This window comes from Microtus pennsylvanicus, chromosome 4 (genome assembly GCF_037038515.1).
Source record: "Microtus pennsylvanicus isolate mMicPen1 chromosome 4, mMicPen1.hap1, whole genome shotgun sequence".
Lineage (NCBI taxonomy): Eukaryota > Metazoa > Chordata > Mammalia > Rodentia > Cricetidae > Microtus > Microtus pennsylvanicus.
This window is the reverse complement of record NC_134582.1, coordinates 56,283,579-56,308,823: the sequence shown is the minus strand read 5'-3', so window position 1 is coordinate 56,308,823 and position 25,245 is coordinate 56,283,579. Positions and strand designations below refer to the sequence as shown.

Sequence of the window (25,245 nt, the reverse complement as noted above, 5' to 3'; positions counted from 1 at the left end):
TTACTAGATTGTGCAGCACCCTTGTTGGAAATTGAAGTTTGAGGGTTGTTTTTGCTCAGGAAACTGGAGCTTTCTAGTCGCTCAGTAGTTAGAATCCCCGGTTCAATAACTGAAGAGATTTCCAGGGCTTCATTTCTAGGATTAGATTAGCTCTTGCATCCTAAGCGGTCGCCTTGGTTATGTACTTCCTTGCTGGAGGGACATTAGTGGAGTGAACATGTAATCGGTGTCCCAGAGCCCCCGAAAAGAAGCCAGTTGGCTTGCTAGGTGTGGCAATGACATTGTTTTAGGCGTTACTGTTACCTTTGGCAGAATCATTCTGGACATTCTATTCGACATAGCTCCCAGTGAAACTTAGAAAATTGTATTACCAGTTTCCTTTATTGAGTTACTTGGGTTAGAGTTTCGTGCGCGCAGGCAGGAATGCCTTTGCGATCTGAGCTGCCAAGGGTTTAGTGTTGTGCACTGAGTAAACGGAATTACTGCTTGTCTCTGATAGGTGGGCGAGGAACAAATAAAATTACCTCGGGTAATGTAAAAGAAATCATACCGGTGTACTTTCAAAGCAATTTTTCCACTTATTAGAGTTGAAAAGCAAATATGTGCATCAGGACCGCTGTGCTGAATTAGGAACTCAGGAAACTGGGACCAGGCTTGTCCTTAGGAAACATAAAGAGTTATTTTCTTATAACAGCTAATGGTATTTTTCTGATATACAATAGAGGAGATGACAGCCTGTTTCACTGGGACGAGAATGAGCAGTGTGTGGTCCAAACCTTTGCTTTTGTTGTTGGCTGCCTTGGACTCATTTGTGCAGTCATAACACTTATCATTTGTTATAGACGTAATAACATACTCCCTACATTTACATTTCCTCATGAGCCGAATAGTCAATGTAAAACATTCAGATCTATCCACTAGTGATGAGAATTGAAGTTGTATGGGAAAGTGTGATGGTAATTGGGTCCTATAGAAATTCAGATGTAAGAAAGGAATTGCAAAATTATTAGTATTGCTTTTTTCCTTGGCCTATTCCATATAATAACCAATTAACACTCAGCTTCTGATATTTTCATTCTAAATTTCCAAAGGCCTACAGCTGTGTTAAATGTACATTGTTGCTATTTGCTGAAAAAATGTAATGATAAATATGAACTATTAGGTCTTTGGATCTCCATTTCTTCCTGACACATTGGTGATTATTCCCCAAACCTCTCCAGAGTAAAATCCCACTAGGATAAAGTCAAATGGTATGCACCTATGATCTGGTATTCTTTGTGCTTTACTGAATAAAAGATTCTCAGTGCTTCACTTAAATGATTAAATAAATGTAATAGAGAGATTTCTCAATCCTGGAAGTTTTCATCATGAGAGAGCAGATAATTAGTAATAGATCATCACTTTCAAAAAAGTTGTTTATATCTACTGCATATTATGATTCAGTGGTGCTATTTGACACAAGGTATTGGCATCTAATGTGAGGATGCCACATTGCAGTTGTGGGTTAAATCTTCTGGTAAAACACAGGGTTTTTGGTTGTGAATTTTACTCTTGCAGACCAGGCTGTCTTCAAACTCACAGAGATCCTCCTGTCTCTGCCTCCCAAGTACTGGGATTAAAGGGTATGCCACCACCACCCAGCTGAGTATGGATTTCTTTACTGTAAATGGAGACTGCTCTTTCGTTCCTGGCCATCTAGACCCAAATAATCACACAGAAACTATATTAATTACAACACTGCTTGGCCAATCACTTAGGCATATTCCTGGCTAACTCTTATATCTTAAGTTAACCTGTTTCTATTAATCTGTATATCACCACCAGGCTGTGGCCTACCTATATGGTTTTAGCATTCTGGCATCTGTCTCCTTTGGCAGCTACATGGTGCTACTATTTTTCTATATTGCTGTTCAGCCATTGACCAAAAAAAGCTTTATTCATTAGCCAATAAAAGCAGCACATATACAGAAGGACATTCCATATCATCTTCTCTTTTCTAATTAAAAGGAAGGTTTTAACTTTAACATACTAAAATTACATATAGCAAGACTATTATCAAGCAACAATTGCAGTTACAGTATTTCTTTATGAATCTAAAGTTTCATATCTAATTTATCTTTTATTATAACTAAGGAGAACTATAACCATAACTATATGTCTTCAACTCTTCATAGACCCCAGAAGGATATAATATTACCTAAGTAAACAGGAAGTTCATTGTAAGCAACTTCTAAAGTTCTAGAAATGACAGAGACATCTTGATACCTTGATAGTCACCCAAAGTTCTGTGAAGTTGGGAAATCCATCTTCAACCTGCAGGCCATAGTATCTGGCAAACTTGTCGATGAAGCAGGAAATTTGAAAGACTGTTTCACCTATATTGGTAGTTTGTCAGTCACTTTCTCCTGTGTCCTGCAAAATGGCAGACTCTTTCATGAAGCAGGAACCCTAAATGACTGTCACACCTTTAGGCAAGTTCAGCAGTCATTTTTGTGGGTCCTGCATGTCCAGTTCATACAGCATAACATCAAACAGTCCAGGCAAGAGCAGTTTCTTGCCCAAATGTCTAGCAAAGTCCATAAGGAAACTCTTCGATGTTCATCTTTCTCTTGAAGTAATTGATGCTGCCAGAAGCAGACATGTCTCACTGTTGAGAAAAGTCTTAAGTTTTTAAAACATTTTAAATGCCATATTCTGTAGGTCTTTGAAGTATTGAAGATTACCTATCTAATTTAAATATATCTCTGTATATCTAGAAAACCTAACTAACTTGACTACAAGTTTGACTATTATAAATCACTATCATTAATCTTTATTTCTTAACTATACATTTTTAAATGAGCTTCACAAACACAATACCTTAAATGAGCAGAAATACACACACTATAATAAATCGACCTTAAATCTGTGTCAATAAACCAAGATCCATACCAATGCTAAATATTCATCTTTATATCATATGCGCCCCCCCGCTTTTTTAAGAAAGAGATTGACTGTGGGTACTTAGCCATTTATAATCAACCCCCTTTAAATGAAAACAAACATTTACAAATAATCATTTTGTGAATTTGGGCATTGATTTCTCCAAACTGCTTCCTGCTGTTTGTTGGGCAAAGTGCGTTTATGGTTCATAGAGACCTTTGGGGGGTATTGTTTTATAAAACCACATAAGCCTGGAAGGAATCCACAGGTTCTCATGTTCTGTGGAAACAAAAGCAGAACCTCTTTTCCAAAGCAACATATCCTTAGACCCAAATTTTGAAGTCAAGATACCTTCAATTTATGTTGATTTAACTTAACAGCCCCCAGAATAAAATGTCTCTCTGCAGTCAAAAATGTAAATAAAATGCAATAATATACATAATCCAGACTCTGTGTGTTTTTCATCATTACATGACTTACTTTGTTTAACTCTATTACCTTTTAATATTTAATTATCATTACTTCTTTAATCTGTGACTTTCTGTACTCTTTCTTCTCTCTCATAAGCCCATGTACATTAACCTATACTGTAACCCATTTAGGAGTCTCTTTTTTTTTTGTCTGAATCTGTCTTTATTGCATAGCTGCAATCATTTTCTGACCATAAGTACCTTCCCCCCCCCCTTTTTTTTAAGTGCTTGTTGGGCATAGCTAGGACCAATTCCATGGCCCTGCCTGTTGGCTCTTCCCAGTCCAACATTATGGAGGCATGCTTATCACCCAGCTTCAGGGACACAGCAGGTCTTTGTGACCATTAAACAATTTGTAGCATGCTGCTCACAAACACAATTTAAGTGCAGGACCTCCCGAAAGCCAGTTTATTGCTGCCAGCCCAAACCAGGAAGCCAGCTCTTAAAGGAGTCTCACAGTTTTTTTTTTCTTTCTTTCATTTTTTTTTTTTTTAATGCTGAGCCAGGAAGATTTCTTTTAATGGAGCCATGCCTTTGCTTGTTACCAGCAAACAGAGCCTATCTGGAAAATAAAAATTGCAGCTACCAAGAGGCTGCCTCAGGTGGTGGGTGCCATTTTGTAAACAGAGACTGCTCTTTCATTCCTGGCCATTGAGACCCGAAAAAAATCACACAGAAACTATATTAATTATAACATGCTTGAACAATTGCTTAGGCACATTCCTGGCTAACTCTTTATTTCTTAAATTAACCCATTTCTATTAATCTGTGCATCACCACTAGACTGTGACCTACCTGTAAGGTTTTGGCATTCTGACATCTGTTTCTTTCAGCAGCTGTGTGGCATATCTCTGACCCTGCCACTTTCTTTCTATATCTCTGTTCACATTTACCACCTGGCTTTACTCTGCAAAGCCATTGGCTGAAACAGCTTTATCCGTTAGAGAATAAAAGCAATACAGACACAGAAGGACATCACCTACTAATCCACATAGTTCATAGTAGTGTTAGAAGTGGATACTCTTTCTTCAGTATCTAAATTCAATTACTAATGTGCTCTTGCTGGATTAACATACTTAATAACAATATAAATAAAGTAAACAACAAAGGAGTGGCCCAGAACATTGCAATAATTATCATCTCCGTCATTGAATTTTCAAATAAAAATAGATTGAGACTTTACATTGACTTAAGCCTAATTGACCTCAAAACCTTTGTGGTAAATAATAATTACATATACCTGTATTGGTGGCAAATGATGTAGTATTCAAAGCATTAGAGAACAGTAAGCAATATTTAGCTTATTTATTTTATTTTTTAAAAAATGTATTTATTTATTATATACACAGTGTTCTGTCTATCTGTATGCTTGCTGGCCAGAAGAGGGCACCAGATCTCATTACAGATGGCTGTGAGCCACCATGTGGTTGCTGGGGATTGAACTCAGGACCTCTGGAAGAGCAGTCAGTATTCTTAACCTCTGAGCCATCTTTCCAGCCCTACTTAGCTTATTTATTTCACATACTTGTTCCTCTATACCACTTCTGCCCTGGCTTCCAATGACTACTTTCCTTCTGGGGATATAGGTAGATTGTTATCATCATCAAAAATATTTTGTAACTTGAAGAAATTCTTGTTTAATTACTTCTAACTAACAAGATATATAAATAATCTGGCATGCAGTTTTAATATATATTTGGTATACCCTTTGTCTGTTTGACCTTTCTAAACAGTATAGCTTTGTTGGGAGAGTTTATATAAGTTAAATATTTGAGTTCTTAATGAGACAATAGGTTGTTTTATGTTATTGGAAGAGACAACTTCCAATGCTATTTTAAAAAATGTTTTTGAAATTAATATTTAGAGTTGTTGGACTCATGCCTCAAAAATAAGTATCAATTTTATTCTTTTTAGATGGCTTAGTAAATACTAGGTATTCTTTTTGTTTGGAAATGCATACAAAATTGAATATACAGCATGAAAATCATCTTTTTTGGTGTTAACATTTTAAAGAGATGAGATAAGGCTATGAATAAATAAAATGCATGCATCTACTAATAGTAGATCCTTCAGAGAAAAATAAAGTAGGAAAAGGCCAAGGATGAGCAGAGGAATCACAATTGGAGAGAATTGCGCAGTTTAAGTCCCTATGTGGTTAGGCAATGAAGGCCTCAGCCAAACAGCGATATATGGCCAAAGGCCTAAAGATAATGAGTAAGTATGAAGGCTTGAAGGAAAAGCTATGTAGTCAAAGAAACCATAAGTACCCCAGCTCTAACATAGGAGCTTTTGTAGTCATTAACAGATTCATGGATGCTAGGAGTGAATGGTAAGTGTATCAAGAAATGAGGAGAAAGATAGGGTGGAGGGATCAGTTCTTGAGCATTATAGACCTTGTACATACTTGGATGTTTATTCTAAATAGGAACAACACAAAGTTTTAAAATGTTTATTCTGACCTCTGTTTAAAAAGTAGAATGTTGCCAGGCAGTGTTGGCTCACATCTTTAATCCCAGCACTCTTGTGAGTTCAAGGTCAGCCAGAGTGGTCTACAAAGTAAGTTCCAGGACAGGTAGGACTATTTCACAAAGAAACCCTGTCTTGAAAAAAACAAAACAAAGCAAAACAAAACACACACACACACACAAATCATCAACAACAAAAAAGTAGAATGTTGATGAGTTCTGATTGGAAATAAGAGAGCAATTTGGAGGCAATGGCTACAATCCTGGTGAGAGAAATGGTGATTTGGATTTATGTACCATTGTTTTGCAGAAGTTGTTGGGCTGTAGGTATATGTTAAAAGTTAAGACAACAGAATTTCCCAAATGTGAGATAGGAAATAAAAGTCAAGAATATCTCCACATTTTGGGCAGCTAGGAGTATGGGAAAGCTGATGGGTGGCCTTTGAGATGTAAGTAAGAGTTTCAGTAGTGGATTTAACTGAATCTGGTATCTTTTATGTATCTATCAGTGTTAAATTTAGCAGATATGTTTGATTTAAAGATTAATTTGGTAGAAATCAACATACTTATAGTACTTAAAGATAGGAGAATCAAGATCATCAGTAAAATAAGGGAAGAAAAAAAAAAACCTCTAAATTGGGGTCCCTGGGATCTCCAAAGTGATGAGGAATGGTTAGTCTAGGAGAAGTTGAGGGGAAGGAGCAGGAATTGTTAGGAAAGCAGAGGAATTTATGAGTGTGGTGTCTCACATTCAAATTTTAAGGAGTGGTCATTTATATCAAATGCTACTGATAGATCAAATCCTAAGAAGCTTAAGAATTAATTGATAAGTTTACCAATATGGGTTTTAGTTTAGCTTTATTGGATTGGTAGAATCAAAGCTTGATTGAATAGGTTCATGACTAATTAGGAGGGGAGGAATTGGAGACTGTGGATGTCTCTTCTGAGAAGTTTGGCTGTAAAGGGGTATGTAGTGCAGTAGTTGGAGGGGATGCAGGGTTAAGGAATTTATTTTCCTTTTTTTAAAAAATTAAAAGAGTAGTACATCTTTAGATACTAATAGGAATACTTAATAGAAAAAATATGGTAGCTTAAACAGAAGGAGGATCAAAAACATCAGCAGCAATATCCTTGGGAGAAAAGGGAAAAAGTAATTGTGTGTGTGTGTGTGTGTGTGTGTGTGTGTGTGTGTGTGTGTAAGGGCTCCATTTCCTTTAGATCAGTGCATGAACACTTCTTCTGTAGCAAGAAGGTCTTTACAGTTTGTGTTCTTAAGGAAATAGGGAACATTATTAGCTGGGAGTAAGAATGGTAGAAGTGTCAGGATTGAAGAAGGAGGAGAGAGGGGGAATGCTTGTTTGAGCTTCTGAAACTGAGCAGGCTCCCAATTCTAGACTCAGGTTTTTCTCTTCCAGTTGTGAGCAGGCTTTTGGTGAATGACCTAGAAAATATAAGGACTTTTCCAGGACATCTTTGGAGAACACCCTGCATCTAGCTTGTAATTAAAAGCACTGCTCTATGGAGCATGTTTTGTAACATTGTCTTGAATTTTTTCCCCTATTTTTGTTTTTGTCAAGTACATTTCAAACATCACACATTTATCAAGTGCCCACTGTGTATAAAGTCTGTGTGTTAATCTTAGAGTATATAAAGTAAAAAAAAAATGGTTTCTGTTGCTCAGGAGACCATACCATTTCATTTCATAGAGCTATTTGAGATTGGTTATGGTGAAGTCAAAGTTGGCTTCTTTGGAATAGTAGTAATTCTAGTTCTCCAATACTGTCAGACCTCATCCACATTGCTTGATGAAATTGAAAATTTATGAGTGTTTATTATTCAGTGAACATCTTTTTGTAGGTATTTCTATGTTTGAGACAAGGTTTCATGTAGTGGAAGCTGGCTTTGATCTCTTAATCTTCTGCCTTCTTCCCCTGAGTACTGGGATTATAGGTCTGTACCACCACCTAGCCAGTCAACCCAAATCTCAGAGTTGTGATAGCACGTGTACTTGTGCTGCAGAAGAAAACACCCAGTAGCTCAGGCGGTGGGTGGCATCTGAGAGTTCCTCCTTTCTGTTACTGTGGATGATAGAATTTAGGGCCTTGTTCATGCCAGGTAAGCCTTCTACAGTCCCAGTCTTCACCCACCTCACATCCCCACCTTCTCCTCCTTGGAGACAGGGTCCTAATTCAGACTGTCCTTAAACTCATTTTGTAGTTCAGGCAGGTCTTGGTCTCTACCTGCTCAGCCTCCCTAGTAGCTGGAGTTATAGGCTTGCATCACCAAACCTATCATATTGTTAAGCAATTCTGATAGTGTTCCCTGGAAAAAGATTCCCTTGCTAGGATTGATACTGAGCTAAAATATGTATCTATTTACTTTATTATTAAATTATAATTTTATACATATACAGCGTGTATTTTGGTGCTTCTCCTGCCCCCAACTCCTCCTCCCTATAAAATCTGTTTCCCCTGTTCAGTAGGTTGGGTTCTTTTAGTAACCCATAGAGCTTAATCTGGACTTTCTGTATGATCCTGACTTCGGAACTAACCTTCATGTTGACCTTATAGATATGTTATGGAACCCGCTATATCATTTTTTCACACAACTGTGGTTAATAACTGTGGTGTCTAGAAATCTTTTTATAAACTAAAAAATTGAAATTTCCTATATAGTTTGGATGGAAAATTGTTTATATGCTTCTTGCCTGGAATGTTATCAAATTGTAGGTTTATATAGGTGTATCTGGATTTAGGCAGAGTTCCTGATAGGATCCTCTAGAAAGAAAGATTTTTTGGGATGTTTCTTTTTCTCTAGCAAATGTATATATTTATAAACATATATATACATATATGAATATACACATCTGTAGCAAATATATGTGTATATACATTTGCATGCACATGAAAATATATATTCATACAATATATATACATATTTGCAACAGAAAACAAACTATCAGAAGAAAAGTTTATATATGTATATATACACATATATATTTGCTATAGACCTTTTAAAATTCAAAATAGTTCTTTTTTTGTTCTAAAATTTTTCCCATGTCTTCTATAGTAGGGCTTCTTGGGACATTTCCCGAATGTATTACAGAAGAATAAATACTGCCTTTGTGTTTGCATGGTTGATTTGCCCTGAAATATTGTTTGATCTTCACAGCTAATGCCTGTCTTGGAATTATTTATTCTTTCTGCCTAAAATAACTGTCAGTTCCTCAATGGTGCTTAACTCCCTTTTTCATAAAAGGAAAACAACATAATAGCAAAACATATATCCCAAAAGTATCCTATTTGGGAATAGGTGTGAAGGAAAGATGCATGAACCATGGCTTCCAGTGTCTTCTCTACACATACGGTTATGACTATCCAAAGTTGAACTTTTATGAAATACTCATTATTTTTCTAGTTTTCTTTTTAAGTAAGTTATAACTTCTCAGTTCAAAATAGATGAAGATTTATTACAGATATGCATGGATATTTCATAATGTTTTAAAGTATTTTCCTTCATGTTCTCCTCCCTAGTTTCTGATGAAGAACAATCAGTAGTTTATGTTCCAGGTATGACATCTACGTTAAAGTTCTTGAAACTTCCCTTGTTTCTTAATTGTTAGGAGAAAATTAAATATTGGGACAACAACCTTGTATGCGCAATTGGATATGGAACAATTCATTTCTATGTAATTAAAAACAAATTTAAAAAACAAATGTTAGTGAATATTTGACTATAACTTCTTAAGATTTGAATATTAGTTCTTTTTAGGGTCTGGCTGGGCAAGTCAGCATTTATGGTTTATACAATGTGTCATTTATTAAAGAAAAAAGATTCTTTTTGAAAATTTACATCTCATATCTCAAAAGAAAATACGAAAAGTTGATCCAGATTAAATACAAGTCTTTATGCTTACTGATTGTTCAGTTGGATGAGTAATCAAGCAGAATCATTGAAGGTACTCAGGGTAAAAACCGTCTGGTTCCTTGATGTCCCATGTCATCTCAGTATGTTGTAACTTACTGCTTTTAATGTGATCTAAAAATCCTTCCAGTACCTAACTGAATTACTGAATTTTCTATAAGTAACCTTTTTGTGATTGTGTGCACACAAGCACACACACATCTGCGCTTTAAATTGAAATTTATAAATTTTTTCTCATCAGGTCCCATAAAGTACATGATACCAAGAGAGGGTTAATGGGGAATGTGGGGAAGCTGAAAAGATTAAGATCAAATCTGAAGTCTTGTTTAATGAACATTCTTAGGAATATCCACAGAAGGAAATACAAGATCAAGACTCAAGTTGATAAATCCAAAAGTTGATGTTAAAGTTAAGGCTTCCAGGGTGACTGATGCTTCCATGGAGTCTTTAAAAGGTGCAGGAGATTTGGTAGCTGAACAGGTCAGTGATCTTTTTTTATATTTGTTTTTCTGTGTGTGTGTGTACGTACATGTGTGCATGAGTTGGGGTGGGTGGTAGTGGTGGGTGTGAACATGTGTACATGTGTGTGTGCATGTGTGGAAACCAAAGTTAGGTACCCTCCTCATCCTCTACCCCTCTAACACTCCTTTGTTGGTTTTTTGGGGGTGGAGTGAGATGGGGTGGGGTGGGATGGGGTTGTCTTTTGTTTATAACACAGGTCTCTTACTGAACCCAGAGCTCGCCCTGGTCAGTCTCCATCCTTTACAGCCCCCTTTAGTTGCAAAGTTACAGGCAAGTGCTACTCTGTCCTCATCTGAACTCAGATGCTCATGCTTAAGATACAAGCACTTTACTGACTAAGCCGTCTCCTGAGCTTGTTGGTTTTTATACATAATGCTCAATAAGACACAAAAACCTTTAAAAGATGGCCTGTAGAAGACACAAACCTTTTGTGGCCCTTGATAGTGCTAAGTATCAACATAAAGTATCTGGACTTCTTGAGAGTTTTGCTCTAAAATGTATATATAACAGATGTGCTCTAAGTCTTTGCCAAGAAAATGTATTATCTTACTGTGTCTCAAAAGGTTTAAATTTTCGATGTTCCTCTTTTCTGGCATTCATGAGTAAGTTAAATTCACTATTTTTATGGTTAGGTATTGTTTGTGTTTTTATTTCTCAAAATTTATTAGTTGATGGATGATACTTTCATATTAGAATGAAGCTTATATTAGGAAAATCAGTCTGCATTTTTATGACTGACTTAGAAAATAATGTCATTAAAATTTTTTAGAGTTTGTTTTGTTCTGTATTTTAGAATAACAAAACTAAACATTTTTGCTTTGAACCAGTGTCTCAAATATATGAATTAGGCTTTGAATTTGTTGTGTAACTGAGTCTGACCTTGAGCTCATTATTTTCTTGCCTCTGCCCCCCCCCCCCCAAATACTGGGATTGCAGAAAAACTCTGGATGTATCACAGATTTATTTTATTTTATGTGTGTGTGTGTTTTGCCTGCACATATGTTTGACTAGTGCTAAAGGAGCCTAGAAGAGGACATGGGATCCATTGGACCTGGAGTTACAGATGGTTGTGAGTCATCCTGTGTGTGGCGGGAATTGACCCCAGGTCTTCTGCAAGAACACCAAGCATTCTTAACCATTGACCCATCTCTTCAGCTCATCTTTCTTTATTATTCTTTTATTTTTTGTCATCTTTTTTGCATATACATATGTTGTGCCTATCCATGTATTCATGTTTGTGTGTATGAAGGCCTGAACTTGACACCAAGTTTCTTCCTCAGTTCCTCTCTACTTTGTTTTTGAGGCAGGATATTATGTTGAACCCAGATATAGCCAAATCTGGCTAATCTAGCTAGCCAGTTTTCTCAGGGGATCCTCTGGCTTTGCTTCCCAACTGCTGGGAATAGAGGTGGCCACTATTGCCTGCCTAGTTATGTGACTTGGGGGCTCCTGACTTTTACAGTGCCAACATTCTTTGTCTACTGAACTACTTCCCCTGCCAACAGTTCTTGCTTTTTATAGGCCATTGACTAGTTTTGTCCTTTTCTTTGTCTTCATAATGGTATCTGCACATTCCTTTGGCGTTTGTCTTTTTCCATTTGTTTTAACTGCTGTATTTCAAATGAAATTCACTTTTTTGTAATGCTATAACTATTGTTAACTTTTCTTTCCTCAATCAAAGTTTAACATTAGTGTTTGTAATCTAGGGTTCATGGGCGGAATCTTCCTTCTTATGGTGTGTGACATTTTCTGGGGGGAAATTGATCAATCTGTTATCTATCCTAGATAAGACAAGAACAACAGACTCAGTCTAGCTTGGTGAATCAGTGAGTTTACTGGGATGACTTACAAGAGCATGCAAAATTCCAAGGCAGCTACATCACCAAAATGTACCCCACTATGGGTGACAACTCAGAACAGTTATGCCCTGGAGGTCCCTCCTCAACTTGTAGGCAGCAGCTCTCTCCTCAGGTACTGTGTCCTGCTCTTAGAATTTTGGGAGCAGTAGGACTTTGTGAGGTGCACTTCCTGAGCCTTGGAAGACTTAAGCTTCTTCAGTCCCTCAAAAATAGGGCTTCATTTTGAAGGAGGCTGCTATACAACAGCTTGTTTTATAAATACAATTTTTTTAACCCCTGGGTAGGCTTATGTTTTGAGGTATTGTCTATGACTGCTTTTGTAGAACCACAGAGTAGCTATAGTGACTATTATCCCCCAAAGCCCAAACATTTATGGTCAGACTAGTTGGAGAAAGTGTTTTACAATTCCTAATGTCATGCAGACATTTTTGATATGTATTACTAATGATTGTCTGGCAGGGAACAGGATTTGGTGGTGAACAATGCGTCTTTTCAGATGGCTTTAGGAGTAGAAATGGTGCATTGCCGTGTTTCTGCTGTTAGTTGATGCTGGTATGAGCACTGCAGCGCACCCAGAAAGGCATAAATGAAAGCCATTAGCTAGTTACGCTTCTTCCAGCTGTCGTATTGTTTCATTTGCATAGTTTCCTATTTTATTCTGTAGCTGTGTTTAAACACTCTGACCAAAAGCAACGTGGGGAAGAAATGGCTTATTTAGCACACACTTCCAGGTTATAGTCCCAAAAAAGGGAAAACAGAACAGGAAGTTAAGCAGGAACTTCAAGCAGAGTCTGTGGAGGAATACCACTTACTGACTTGGTTCTTTGACTTACAGACCAAAATAATCCATCTCAATTATGCAACTTTACCCCTGTGGCATGAAAATAATCTTAGGGACTCTGTAAATGATTTACTTAGTGGGTTTTTGTTGTTTTTTAAAATAAATTTTCATTTACAAATATATATAGTAAGCTAATTTTGTCTTTCAGGTGTTAGTTTTCAGAACCCTGTTCTTCATAAAGCAATGTATTTTTATTTTTCAGCAATGTTTGGTTTTATATGTTTGGAACTTTATATAAACACCCATACAATATCTATTATAGAATTAAGTGTTTTGCTTTTCAGTCTATTTGTGAGAATTCTTGATGTTGTATATGGAACTTTTAAACTTCTCTTACTGATGTAAAGTTTCTTTTACTAACATGTCACCACTTGTTCAATCATTTTAACCAGGAAACTTAACTGGAGAGATGGCCAGCGTTTCAGAGCACTGGCTGCTATTTCAGAGGTCCCAGTTTCAAGTAACCACATGGTGAATAACGACTACCTGTAACTATGTATAGCACCAAGAATTCTGGGTTCTCCAGTGATTCCTTGAATTTCATGGGTTTAAAGACCCCTCTGAAGTTGTTAAAGTACTGGAGAAAACCCACTTTACTACAAAAAACACAGTAGCATTGTTGTATGGAGGGTTGCTTGTTGGTTCCCAGCTGCCCAGCCACAAAATAACCATTCAGAAAACCATATTATTTGCAATACTGTTTGGCCAATAGCTTAAGCATATTTCTGGATAAAATCATATCCTAAACTAACCCATTTCTGTTATTATGTAATAATGGCTGTGACTTACCTGCTAAAGTTTTCAGCATCTGTCTCAGGCAGAGGACCCATGGCTTCTCCCTAACTCCACCTTCCTCCTCCCATTCTATAAACCAAGCCATTTTTTAATTCATTAACCAATAAAAGAAACATATAGACAGAAGGACCTCCCACATCATAGCATAGTGTTTAAGACCACAGCCCATCTTTGCACCCCATTCTGTTATGTGGCTGTTATAACCTTGGCCAATCTGGATACTCTTAAAGAACTGAAACAATGCCTGCCTAATTGCACTGCTATTAAAATAATATGGAGTAACAGGTAAAAAGTACTTATCACATTCTTAGCATGTGATAAACAGTAGGGGTAAATTCCAAGTCTTCTTAGATCTGTCCCTTCCGAATTCTGATTTTTTAAAGATCTACAGCTACTTTCTCCTAGAATGCCTTCATGTCTTAAAACAGTCTTGACTACAGTGTCAGATATTCTCAGTGTCTTCCAATGTCACCCGAGCATTCTTTCTCAAAAAGTACTTGACAATTGTTTTTAGTAAAAAAAAATTAACAAGAAGTGTTTTATTCTAGAATTTCTGCAAGGAAGGAATGAAGAGTGCATCACTGAAAGATTTATGTCTTGAAGACAAAAGACGCATTGCCAACTTAATTAAAGAACTGGCCAGGTGAGACAAAACCTTATATTAGATGCATCTATAGATGAGACAGCTCATTTTAAGAGTAGAATATTGCTAATACATTTGATGTCTATGGTGTTTTGAATAAGATCATAGATTCAAATGCTTGGTCACCAGGAAGTGATATTGTTTGAAGGGATTAGGAGGTGTGGCTTTGTTGGAGAAAGAGTGTCACTGGAGCTGGACTTTGGTGTTTCAGAAGTTCAAGCCAGGTCTGGAGGCTGTCTCTCTTTTTCCTTCCTGCAGATGTGGGTGTGGAACTCTCAGATCCTTCTCTAGTACCATGTCTGCCCATGTGTTGTCATGCTGAGAATGGACTATACCTCGGAAACTATAAGCAAGCCCCAATAATTAAATGCTTTCCCTTTTAAGAGATACTATGGTCATGGTTCTTTTCATAGCAGTGGAGCACTGACTAAGACAATGTGTCATTGTTGCCATTTGTCTTATGGAAACAGACTTTTAAAAAAAGATTTTGTATTGCCCAAACAGTCACCTTCAAGTGATTACTCCCAATGCCCAACACCTCACAAAGGCCTCACATTATAAAATTACTGCCACTTCCTACTAGTAACGTAAGTTGGGGACCACATCTTTAACATATGGGACTTTGGACAATGAATCTTAAAACCATAGTGTTATTGTAGGGGAGATTCACTGGAACTATTTAATGTACCTTTGCTCCAAAATTATCACCACTATAGTAAGGTACATCTAAGGAGTGTGTCTCCATCCTATATTGCATGATACTCTAATGGCTACATTATATTTCCCAAAGTGGTTTTATCTTCATTATCACATTAGAATTCTTATTGAAGAATGAGTTTTTCCTTGCCCTATTTATGTCAGTACTTAATTTCTTATTAGTATCAGACTCGATAAACTTTGTATTTTATTATAATATAGAATTCTAGGAATCACAGAAATAAATGAAGTAGAAAGATGATCTTTTTATTTCTTAAAAAAGAATAACTTTTTATTCTAAGATGACTATAGATTTTATTGGAGTTGTTATAAATATGTAGAAAACTTATCCACCCTTTACCCAGTGTCCAGTGATGGTAATATTTTGATTAACCACAGTACAGTATTACAACTAGAAACTGACATTCACAGAATTTGTCTCTTACGTACTACCAGTCTTCATTGTAAATTTATCCACAATCACTATAGTCAAAATTCTAAATAGTTCTGTTGTAAGGATTGTTTTGTTTTGTTTTGAGTTTTGAGGTGGTGGGAATTGACTAGGGCCTTTTACACATAGGGAAGTGTTATACCACTTTAATTGCTCTTAAAAATCTTTGCTTATGTGCATGTGTATGTAGGTATACTTGGAAGCTGGAAAAGAATGTTGGGTTCCCTCGAACTGCAGTCACAGGTGGTTGTTCTTGATGAATGTCCAAGAGGGCTTAAAAAACACCTGTAATTTTAACTCTTTTAGTTTGCAGTGAGGACCTCTTTTTCTTTGTTTTGTTTTCTTGGTGTCTTTCTTTAGTCCTTTTGGATGTAACATTTCATCCAAATTTTTGTTGTTACTCCTTTACTGAAGACAAACTTGCCTCATCCTGCTAGAACTGGTTAAGACACAAGCTATTCAGCCCACCAGTCCTTCTCTGTATCCTTCTTTTCCCTGTTTATTCACAGATCAGTCCCTGCTACTCTCTGCCTTTGTTTTCCTGTCTCCCCTCTGGTTTTCTTCATGCTGGCCTTTTCTTTCTATTTGAATGTTTTCTTTCCTCTGCGTGGGCCTTGACTTCATGCCACAGCATCCCTCGGTGTATGTATCCTCTTCATTCACCACACACTCTGTCACTGTATGCCCATGCCTTCTTGATGATAACTTTGTTCTTTTTACCTGGGTTTTGATACCCCATACAGGGCTGCTGACTAAGTGTTTGTCCTTCTTAGCTTTTTACGGTTTGATAACCTGTTTAAGGTTAATTTGATATGAATACTGTGTTGATTCCTTATTGGCTTTGTTTGTCAGCAACTGCCTCCAAATACTGCATAGATCTCCCATCATGCTTGGGATCTGAGTCCCCATGCTACACCACCACTATCTCCTAGTTCATTTCACCTTACTTAGGTCCTATTGTAGCATATGTGACTGGCTTTCTCCCCACAATGCTCTTCTTACCTGCCTGAGTCTTTACCTCCTAATAGACTCCTGCATAGATACTCTTTTACATCTCCCTGGGTTCTGGTCCCCTGCTCTGAGCAACTCCTCTGTGCAGATGTCATCATTATATTCAGATTCTGATTATCCCCAATCCTGCTCAGTATTCAAGAAGAAAATACAAAGTAAAATGAAGAGAGAGGAAATGAAAGCTCAAATTTCATTCTGAAGAGAAAAAAAATTGTGTTCTTTATAAAAAAAGATGTTTAAATGTAGTTGCTTATTTATGAGAAAAATTTGCTTTACAAATCACATCATATAAAATAATACAAAATTGTTGTAAAAGGAGCAGTGGGCTGCTTCCCGCCGCCCGGCTAGCTTTACCCGAAATAATTACATGGAAACTGTATTCATTTAAACACTGCCTGGCCCATTAGTTCTAACCTCTTAGTGGCTAACTCTCACATATTAGTTTAACCCATCTCCATTAATGTGTATTGCCACTTGACTATAGCTTGCCAGCATGAGTCTAATCAGTGTCCGTCTTGGAGAGGAGAGCCATGGCGTCTGCCTGACTCTGCTCTTCTTCCCAGAATTCTTTTCTGTCTATTCCACCCACCTAAGGGCTGACCTATCAAAAGGCCAAGGCAGCTTCTTTATTCAACCAATGAAAACAACACATAGAAAGAAGATCTTCCTACACCACAAAATCTGCTGCTTTTATGCTTAGCTTGCTTTGGTCTAATATATCGTTTTTTAAATGAATTTTGATTAAATAGAAAATAATGCTGAAGTCGTAATAGGGAATGGTTACACTGTAGTTTTTTTTTTACACTGTAGTTTTAAAAGTTATGTTAATTCCTATCTTTTTAGAAAATAAAATAGCCATAAGAGATTGCTTGTACCTTGTATAAGGTCAAATCAAATGGAGAAAAGTGCCAAAAGCATTAAGAAAATGACATATTTCTGTGACATATTTAAATACACCTACTTAAGCTTCGGCTTGGATGCAAAGCTATTGGTATTGTTTAAGGAGCCACATCACTGAGATTGTTTGGCAGCTACACTGGCCTTCAGCAGAGTGTATTCAGAGGGATCTGGCATTCAGTAGCTCTCAGCAAGCCTACAGAACAAGCATTGTCATTTGTTTGTCCTTTTTTCAGTTGTAGATTAATATATAAATGCATAATGTTTACTTATTTTTCAAATATTACTTTTGATGTTTAAAGCATCTTTATAAGATCTATTCCCAAGCCCTGCATCTCTCCCTTTTTTAAAATATGGTCTTGAGTTTGGTAATGTGATGTGGGAAAACATATTTGTATCTTGGACAGGTCCTCATACAGGCTCTTTATGGGAACCTCCTGTTTAATATCTGTACTGATGCTATGGAACAAGGGCTCAGAAAGACACCTCTCAGCTCCACAGAAAAATAAAATCTCAATATTCAGGAGGTCCCATTTATTCAATGTTGCCCTTAATGTCTGTGCTGCTGGGATTATACATAGGAAGTGGTCTCCTGTGCCCATGTGTTGTAGAGTACTTCCCAACTTCTCTTCTATAAGGTTCAGTGTGTTCAGATTGATATTGAGGTCTTTGATCCATTTGGACTTGAGTTTTGTGCATGGTGATAGATATGGATCTATCTTCTACAGGTTGACATCCAGCTGTGCCAGCACCATTTGTTGAAGATGCTTTCTTTCTTCCATTGTATACTTTTAGCTCCTTTATCGAAAAGTTAAAAGTCCATCTTTTCTTACAAAAACAAAATAAAACAAACAAACCAGATACACCATTAGTTTCTCATTGTAAAGTAAGTTGGTCATTATTTTATATTTAAAAAAACATTTTTTTTATAACTTCTAGGTAAGAATGAAATGTACATTACTGTACAATAGAAATACTAAACTTTGATTTTTCAGTAAATTAAGAATTTTTATTTCCTTTTTTGAAACTTTAATCATTTGGGGTTTGGGGATGACATACAATAGTCCTTATAATTAATTACATAGAAATTGTAAGAAAAGATGGACTTTTAACTTCCTGTAGGTAGAAAGTCATTAATAGTGCAGAAGAGTTGGTATTCAAAACTTCATTTTAGTTAGTCCATTCTGAAATCTGTCACTCAAAGAATATGTTTTAAATAATTAATGCTCATTTAACAGTCTTTCTTCTAGTCTGACCACAATGTGCCATCTATATGAAGTTAATTTTTCTGTTAGAAGCACTTTTTCCCTTTTGTGTGACATTTGCACACAGCCCTATGAGTGTGAACAACCTTTGCTGACTTGTGTGGATTTATTCTGACTCATGCTGGACCCACATTTGGTTATGAAAGATTGATGGACTATCACTATAGGTCCATTGATATAATATATACCCTATCCTGTAGCATTTGGTCTTTTCTCAGTTTTCTGTTTAATGTATTTTGTCCATGTGCTTATGGACCATGATTCTCTGCCATAGTTCATTTTGTATACTGTTGTGCCTTAGTTAGGATTTCTATTACTGCAATGAAACACCATGACCAAGAAGCAAGTTGGGAAAGAAAGGATTTATTTGACTTACACCTCTACATTGCTGTTGATCACTGAATAAAATAAGGCACTGAACTCAAATGGGTCAGGATCCTGGAGGCGGGAGCTGATGCAGAAGAGAGCTGCTTACTGGCTTGTTTCTCCTGGCTTGCTTAGCCTGATTCCTTTTTTTAAAATTGATTTTATTGAGCTATACATTTTTCTCTCCTCCCCTCCTTGCCTCTCCCATCTCTTTCAACCCTTTCCCATGGTCCCCATGTTTCCAGTTTACTTAGGAGATCTTGTCTTTTTCTACTTCTCAGGTAGATTAGATTCATATATGTCTCTCTTAGGGTCCTCATTGTTGTCTAGGTTCTCCGGGATTGTGATTTGTACTCAGCCTGATTTCTTATAGAGCCCACGATCACCAGCCCAGGGGTGGCACCACCCACATGAACTGGGCTCTCCACCATTGATCACTAATTGAGAAAATGCCTTACATCTGGATCTCATGGAGGCATTTCCTCAATTGAGGTTTCTTCCTCCTTGGTGACTCTTGCTTCTGTCAAGTTGATACCAAAAACCGGTCAGTACTTCCCTTCAATTTAACAAAGCTAGTCATTTGGTCAAGAAACTGCTCTTGACTGGACTTCTTGATGATATGCTGTATGAACTAGACATACAAGACCCATAGAAGAGTGACTTCTAAACTTGCCAAGATAAAATGAGATGGTTCTTCAGGATTCCCGCTTCACAGAGGAAACGGCCAGGCATTCTAAAGGATGCAAAAGAAAACAATTGATGAACATTGCCAATCCAAGGCAGAACAGATCTTCAAATTTCCTGCTTCACTAAAAAGACTGCCAGATGCTCTGGACCTGTAAGCTGAAGATGGATGCCCTAAAGCTCCAGAAGAACTTTAGGTGATAGTTTAGGCAGCAAGATATCTCTGTCAATTCTAGAGTTTTGGAAGTTTCTTACAATACACTTCCTGTTTACTTAGGTAATATTATATCCTTCTGGGTCTTTTATGTAGTTGAAGACTAGATACTTATAGTTTTCCTTAGTTATGATAGAGGATAAATTAGATATATAGCTTGAACTCACAAAGGTAGACCAGTTGATAGAATATTTTATTAAATTTTGCTAAATACAAATGGAATAAATATTTTTAATATGGTTCTCCCTTGATAACTGTTTTGTTATATAATTTTACAATGTTAAAGTTAAAACCTTCCTTTTTAATTAGACCGAAAATGGGAGATGATATGGGATGTCCTTATCGTTCCTAAGGTGTAACTATGTGTTTTTCTTATTGATTGATAAGTAAAGCTGTTTCAGCCAATGGCCAGACATAATATACCTAGGTGGGAAATCAAAACAAAGATAGGGAGAGGAAAAAAAAAAGGCAGGGTCAAGGAGGTGCCTTGTTGCTGCCAAAGAAGAGAGATGCCAGCAGCAGCCCAAGAGGAAAGATACCAGAACAGAGGTAATGCCATAGCCATGTTGCAAAACACAGATCAGTAAAAAGGTGTTAATTTATAGGTATAGTTAGCCAGTAAAAAAATCTAAGCCATTGGCCAAACAATTATATATCATATATATTAGCCTCTGAGTGACTATTCCATAAGCGACTGCAGTGACCCAATGGGCAGAGAAAAATTGGTCCAGTGGGATTGAACAAGTTGAAGAAAAGTCCCATTTATAATTATGTTTTTTTTAGTGTTCTTCAATCTGTGACAGTGTTTTATTCCTTCTTGACCTTGTCACTTTCAATGAGTAGTAGTCATATGTTGTGGAGAATTTTCCTAAGTATGGATTTGTCTGTTTTCTCTTATTAAGATTCAAGCACTGCATTTATAACAAGAGTAGGAAAGAAGTGTGCTTTTTGCTGACTCTGGATGAGGTGGGGACTTACTGCTCCATGTTTCTGCATTATGAACTTGGTTTTTCCATGTTATAAATAGTACATATTGTAATTCTGTGGGCTATAATCTAATACTGATTAATGTTTTGTTGTTAAACTTGCTCCAGCTTAGGAAATGGAAAAGGAATTGTGAGGAAAATAAGTGCAATACCATGTAGGTAAGCGTATGTAATTATATAATTAAGTCTAATGACTTAAAGGATATTATTGCTTATCTTACAATAATAAAGATGTAGAACAAACTGAAAACACAGGACATTAAAATAGAGCTGAGATGGAAGAGTAACAAATTAGCCTAAGTTCTAAGGAGAACTGTGTTGCTCAGGAAAGGCAGCAGTGAGTACTAACATACCTGGACAACCTGGAAACAAATGAGATTTTCAGCTAAAGTCTGTGGGAGAGGTCATCATTGGGCAGGTAAGGGTGGGATTCCCTGGGACAGCAAATATTCCCTGGGACCAAAAAAAAAAAAACTTGTTTTGACAGTGTTTGTTCATAGGCTTTATTTGACAAAAAAAACCTGATTTCTCTTGGTGCAGTGTAGTAATAAGGGCAGCGGCGGGGTTGCGTCCCCAACACCCCAGCCGCCTGCCTGGCTAGCTTATGCCCCGAAATAATTACACAGACACTGTATTCTTTTAATCACTGCTTGGCCCTTAGCTCTAGCCCTTACTGGCTAATTCTGATATCCCAATCAACCCATCTCTAATAATCTGTGGCACCGGTTCTTACCGGGAGGATTCTAGGTCAGAGCTTCATCGCGTGTGTCTACCCGGGACCGGGGCATGGCGTCTCTCTGAGGCTTCTGCTCCGGAGAGGAGAGCTGTCGAGTCTGACCTCACTTCCTCTTCCTCCCAGCGTTTTGTTCTGTTTACTCCACCTACCTATGTCCTAACCAATAACATGGGCCAAGGCAGTTCCTTTATTAGCCAATGACCTTCCTCCATCATTTCCCCTTTTTCAGTTTAAACAAAAAAAAAAGGCTTTAACTTTAACATAGCAAAATTACATATAACAAAACAGTTATCAAGTAAAAATTACAATAATCTTTATCATAACTAAGGAAAACTATAACTATAACTAACTATTCTTAACTCCATCAAAGACTCCAAAAAGATACAATATGACCTAAGCAAACAAGAAAAAAGCAACTTTTAAAACTCTAGAAATGACAGAGACATCTCGCTGCCTGGACAGTCACCCAAAGTTCCTCTGTACCGTTGGGGCATCCATCTTCAGCCTTCAGGCCCATAGTTTGCAGCAGACATTTCCACAAAGCAGGAAATTTCAAAGGCAGTCACTATCTGCTTGTCCTGAAGAATGTCTTGCAGACTCTTTCATGAATCAGGAACCCCGAAAGATCATCTCACCTTAGGCAAGTTCAGTAGTCCTCTCTCTGCGGGTTCTCTGTGTCCAGTTTATGCAATAGTCCAGGCAAGAGCAGTTTCTTGCCCTAATGGCTGTCAAACTCCATAAGGATCCTCTTCGATGCCCATCTTCTTCTTGAAGTAGATTGGTGATGCCAGGAGCAGTGTCTCATTGTCATGAAAAGTCCTAAGTTATTAAAACATTAAATGTCCTATTCTGTAATCTTTGAAAGACATGAAGAATGTCTATCTAAAATATATCTCTATATATCTAGAAAATCTAACTAACATGACTACAATCTTTACTATTATCGATGATTATCCATGAACAACCTATATTTCTTAATTATACAGTACATATTTAAATGAACTACACAATCACAATACCTTAATCAAAATCAGAAACACTTATACATATAACAAAATTGACCTTAAATCTCTATCAATAAAGCAAAATCTATACTAATGCAAATTATTCATATCTATATCATATCCCCCTTTAAATGTAAAAGAACATTTATAAACAATGTTTTGGGAATATGGGCGCAGTTTTTTCTCTCCAAACTGCTTCCTGCTGAATGGGGGCGTCGTTAATTAGGTCTTTCATAGTATAACCTGTGTGCTAGTTTCATCTCAGTTGGCAGTTGAGCGAAGCAATTTTCTGAAGATGTTCACAACAACCCTTCAGGAGGACATGGTCCATCATACCAAATCGGAATAGAAGAAATGAACAGGGTCTCATCTTCTGTAAAAACAAAATAAGAAACTCTTTTCCAAAGTATCATATCCTTAGATCCAAATTCTGAAATCATACCCTCATGATATCCGTTCTGGTTCCACTTGGCAGCCCATATAATGAAATGTCTCTCTGTACTTAGCTCCTTCACAGTCAAAAATTTTAAAGAAAACACAATGTACATAATCCAGACTCTCTGTGAATTTTCCATTTTTACGTGGCTTATTTTTCTTTATTTCTTTTAATCTCTTAACTATCTGTACTCTGTCTCTTTAAAGACTTTACCTTTCTTTTTTAAACCATTAACTTTATTCTCTATATTCTTTTTCTTCTCTCTCTCAAGCCTACGTACATTCATCCAACAGTGTGACTCATTTAGTGGTCTGAATCTGTCCTATTGTGAATCTGCAATTTTTTACTATCCAGGAGCACTTTTGATTTGCGCCTTTAAATCACTAGGCGCTTAAGAATCTAAGCTGTGACATTCCTAAGTTAACTTTTTGCTTTTTGAGCGTATATCTGTAGACCAGGCTGTCTTTGAACTCTCAGAGATCCACCTGTCTCTGCCTCCCAGGCATTGGGATTAAAGGCGTACACTACTACACCTTGAACTCACAGAGATCTGTTTGTCTCTGCCTTCTAGGCACTGGGATTAAAGGCGTGTGCTACCACACCTTGAAGTCACAGAGGTTTACTTTAAGAATTTTAACTTTTAGTCTGCATATATTTTTAACACACTTTAAACCATTCAGAAATTTTCTCTGTCTTTGAATCTCTCTTTACTGTATATCTCTCTTTTTCTGACCACATGAGTCTTTAATTTACCAAGCAACCTCAGTAGGACTAAAGGCGTGGCTTTGACGGCTGGATCCAGCCCATTCCTTAGCTTTCCAGCCTCGTGGCTGAGGTACTGGCTGCAAGGTCCCTGCCAGCCAGCAAGCTACAACAAACAACACTCAAGTCCTTTCTCGGTAGCTGGCCCTCCTGCCTCAAACAGTCAGAGTTTGCCCTGGCAGGATGGCCCAGAAAGCCAGCATTTTTAAACAGCACAGCTTTTTTCCTGCTATGGCTGAAAACAGAAAAGCATGTGTTCAGCTTTTCGTCAACACCGTTTAAGTGTTTCGTGACAGGACCTCTTAATGAGCTGCAAGCTTTGCAGCTAAAGCTGAGTCAGGAAGCCTCTCTTAGATGAGGCGCTTGCTTGCCTCTAGCAAGCAGAGTAGACCCGAGAAATTGCCATAAGAAACATGCTTTACTCTATTCTTTTCCAAGCTTTCTCAGGCTTTCTGTGGATTCAGTTAGCCACATGTCTGGGCTTCATTTGTAGTAATAAGGGCTGCGGCGGGGTTGCGTCCCCAACACCCCAGCTACCTGCCCGGCTAGCTTATGCCCCGAAATAATTACACAGACACTGTATTCTTTTAATCACTGCTTGGCCCTTAGCTCTAGCCCTTACTGGCTAATTCTGATATCCCAATCAACCCATCTCTAATAATCTGTGGCACCGGTCTTACCGGGAGGATTCTAGGTCGGAGCTTCATCGCATGTGTCTGCCCGGGAGTGGGGCATGGCGTCTCTCTGAGGCTTCTGCTCCGGAGAGGAGAGCTGTCGAGTCTGACCTCACTTCCTCTTCCTCCCAGCGTTTTGTTCTGTTTACTCCACCTACCTATGTCCTAACCAATAACATGGGCCAAGGCAGTTCCTTTATTAGCCAATGACCTTCCTGCATCAGTGCAGGTGTTTGAAGAGAAACAACACTTGCTACAGGGATGACAGGAAAGTTCTCGTGGTGTGGGAGGTCCTTCTGTCTATGTGTTGCTTTTATTGGTTAATGAATAAAGAAACTGGCTTGGCCTGATAGGGTAGAACAGTGCTAGGCAGGGAAGACTAAACTGAATGCTGGGAGAAAGGAGGTGGAGTCAGAGAGAAGCCATGGAGCTACTGCTGGAGACAGACATGCTGAAACCTTAGCTGGTAAGCCACAGCCACGTGGTGATACACAGATTAATAGAAATCAGTTAAATTAATATGTAAGAGCTAGCCAATAAGAAGCTAAAGATAATGGGCCAAACAGCGATTTAATTAATACAGTTTCTGTGTAATTATTTCGGGGCTGAGGAGTCGGGGACC

The 25,245-nt window shown here is 37.5% G+C and overlaps 1 protein-coding gene across 4 annotated transcripts in view; it reads left to right on the top strand.

Annotated features, from left to right (window-relative positions):
- Kiaa1328 (KIAA1328 ortholog) overlaps positions 1-25,245 on the top strand; it is a 235,784-nt gene that overhangs the window by 887 nt on the left and 209,652 nt on the right. For all 4 annotated transcript variants that reach the window (XM_075969143.1, XM_075969142.1, XM_075969141.1 and 1 more), the window contains exons 2-4: positions 9,391-9,426; positions 10,125-10,261; positions 14,347-14,441. In XM_075969143.1, the coding sequence (XP_075825258.1) occupies positions 9,391-9,426; positions 10,125-10,261; positions 14,347-14,441 (268 nt within the window). The remainder of the gene's footprint in view (positions 1-9,390; positions 9,427-10,124; positions 10,262-14,346; positions 14,442-25,245) is intronic.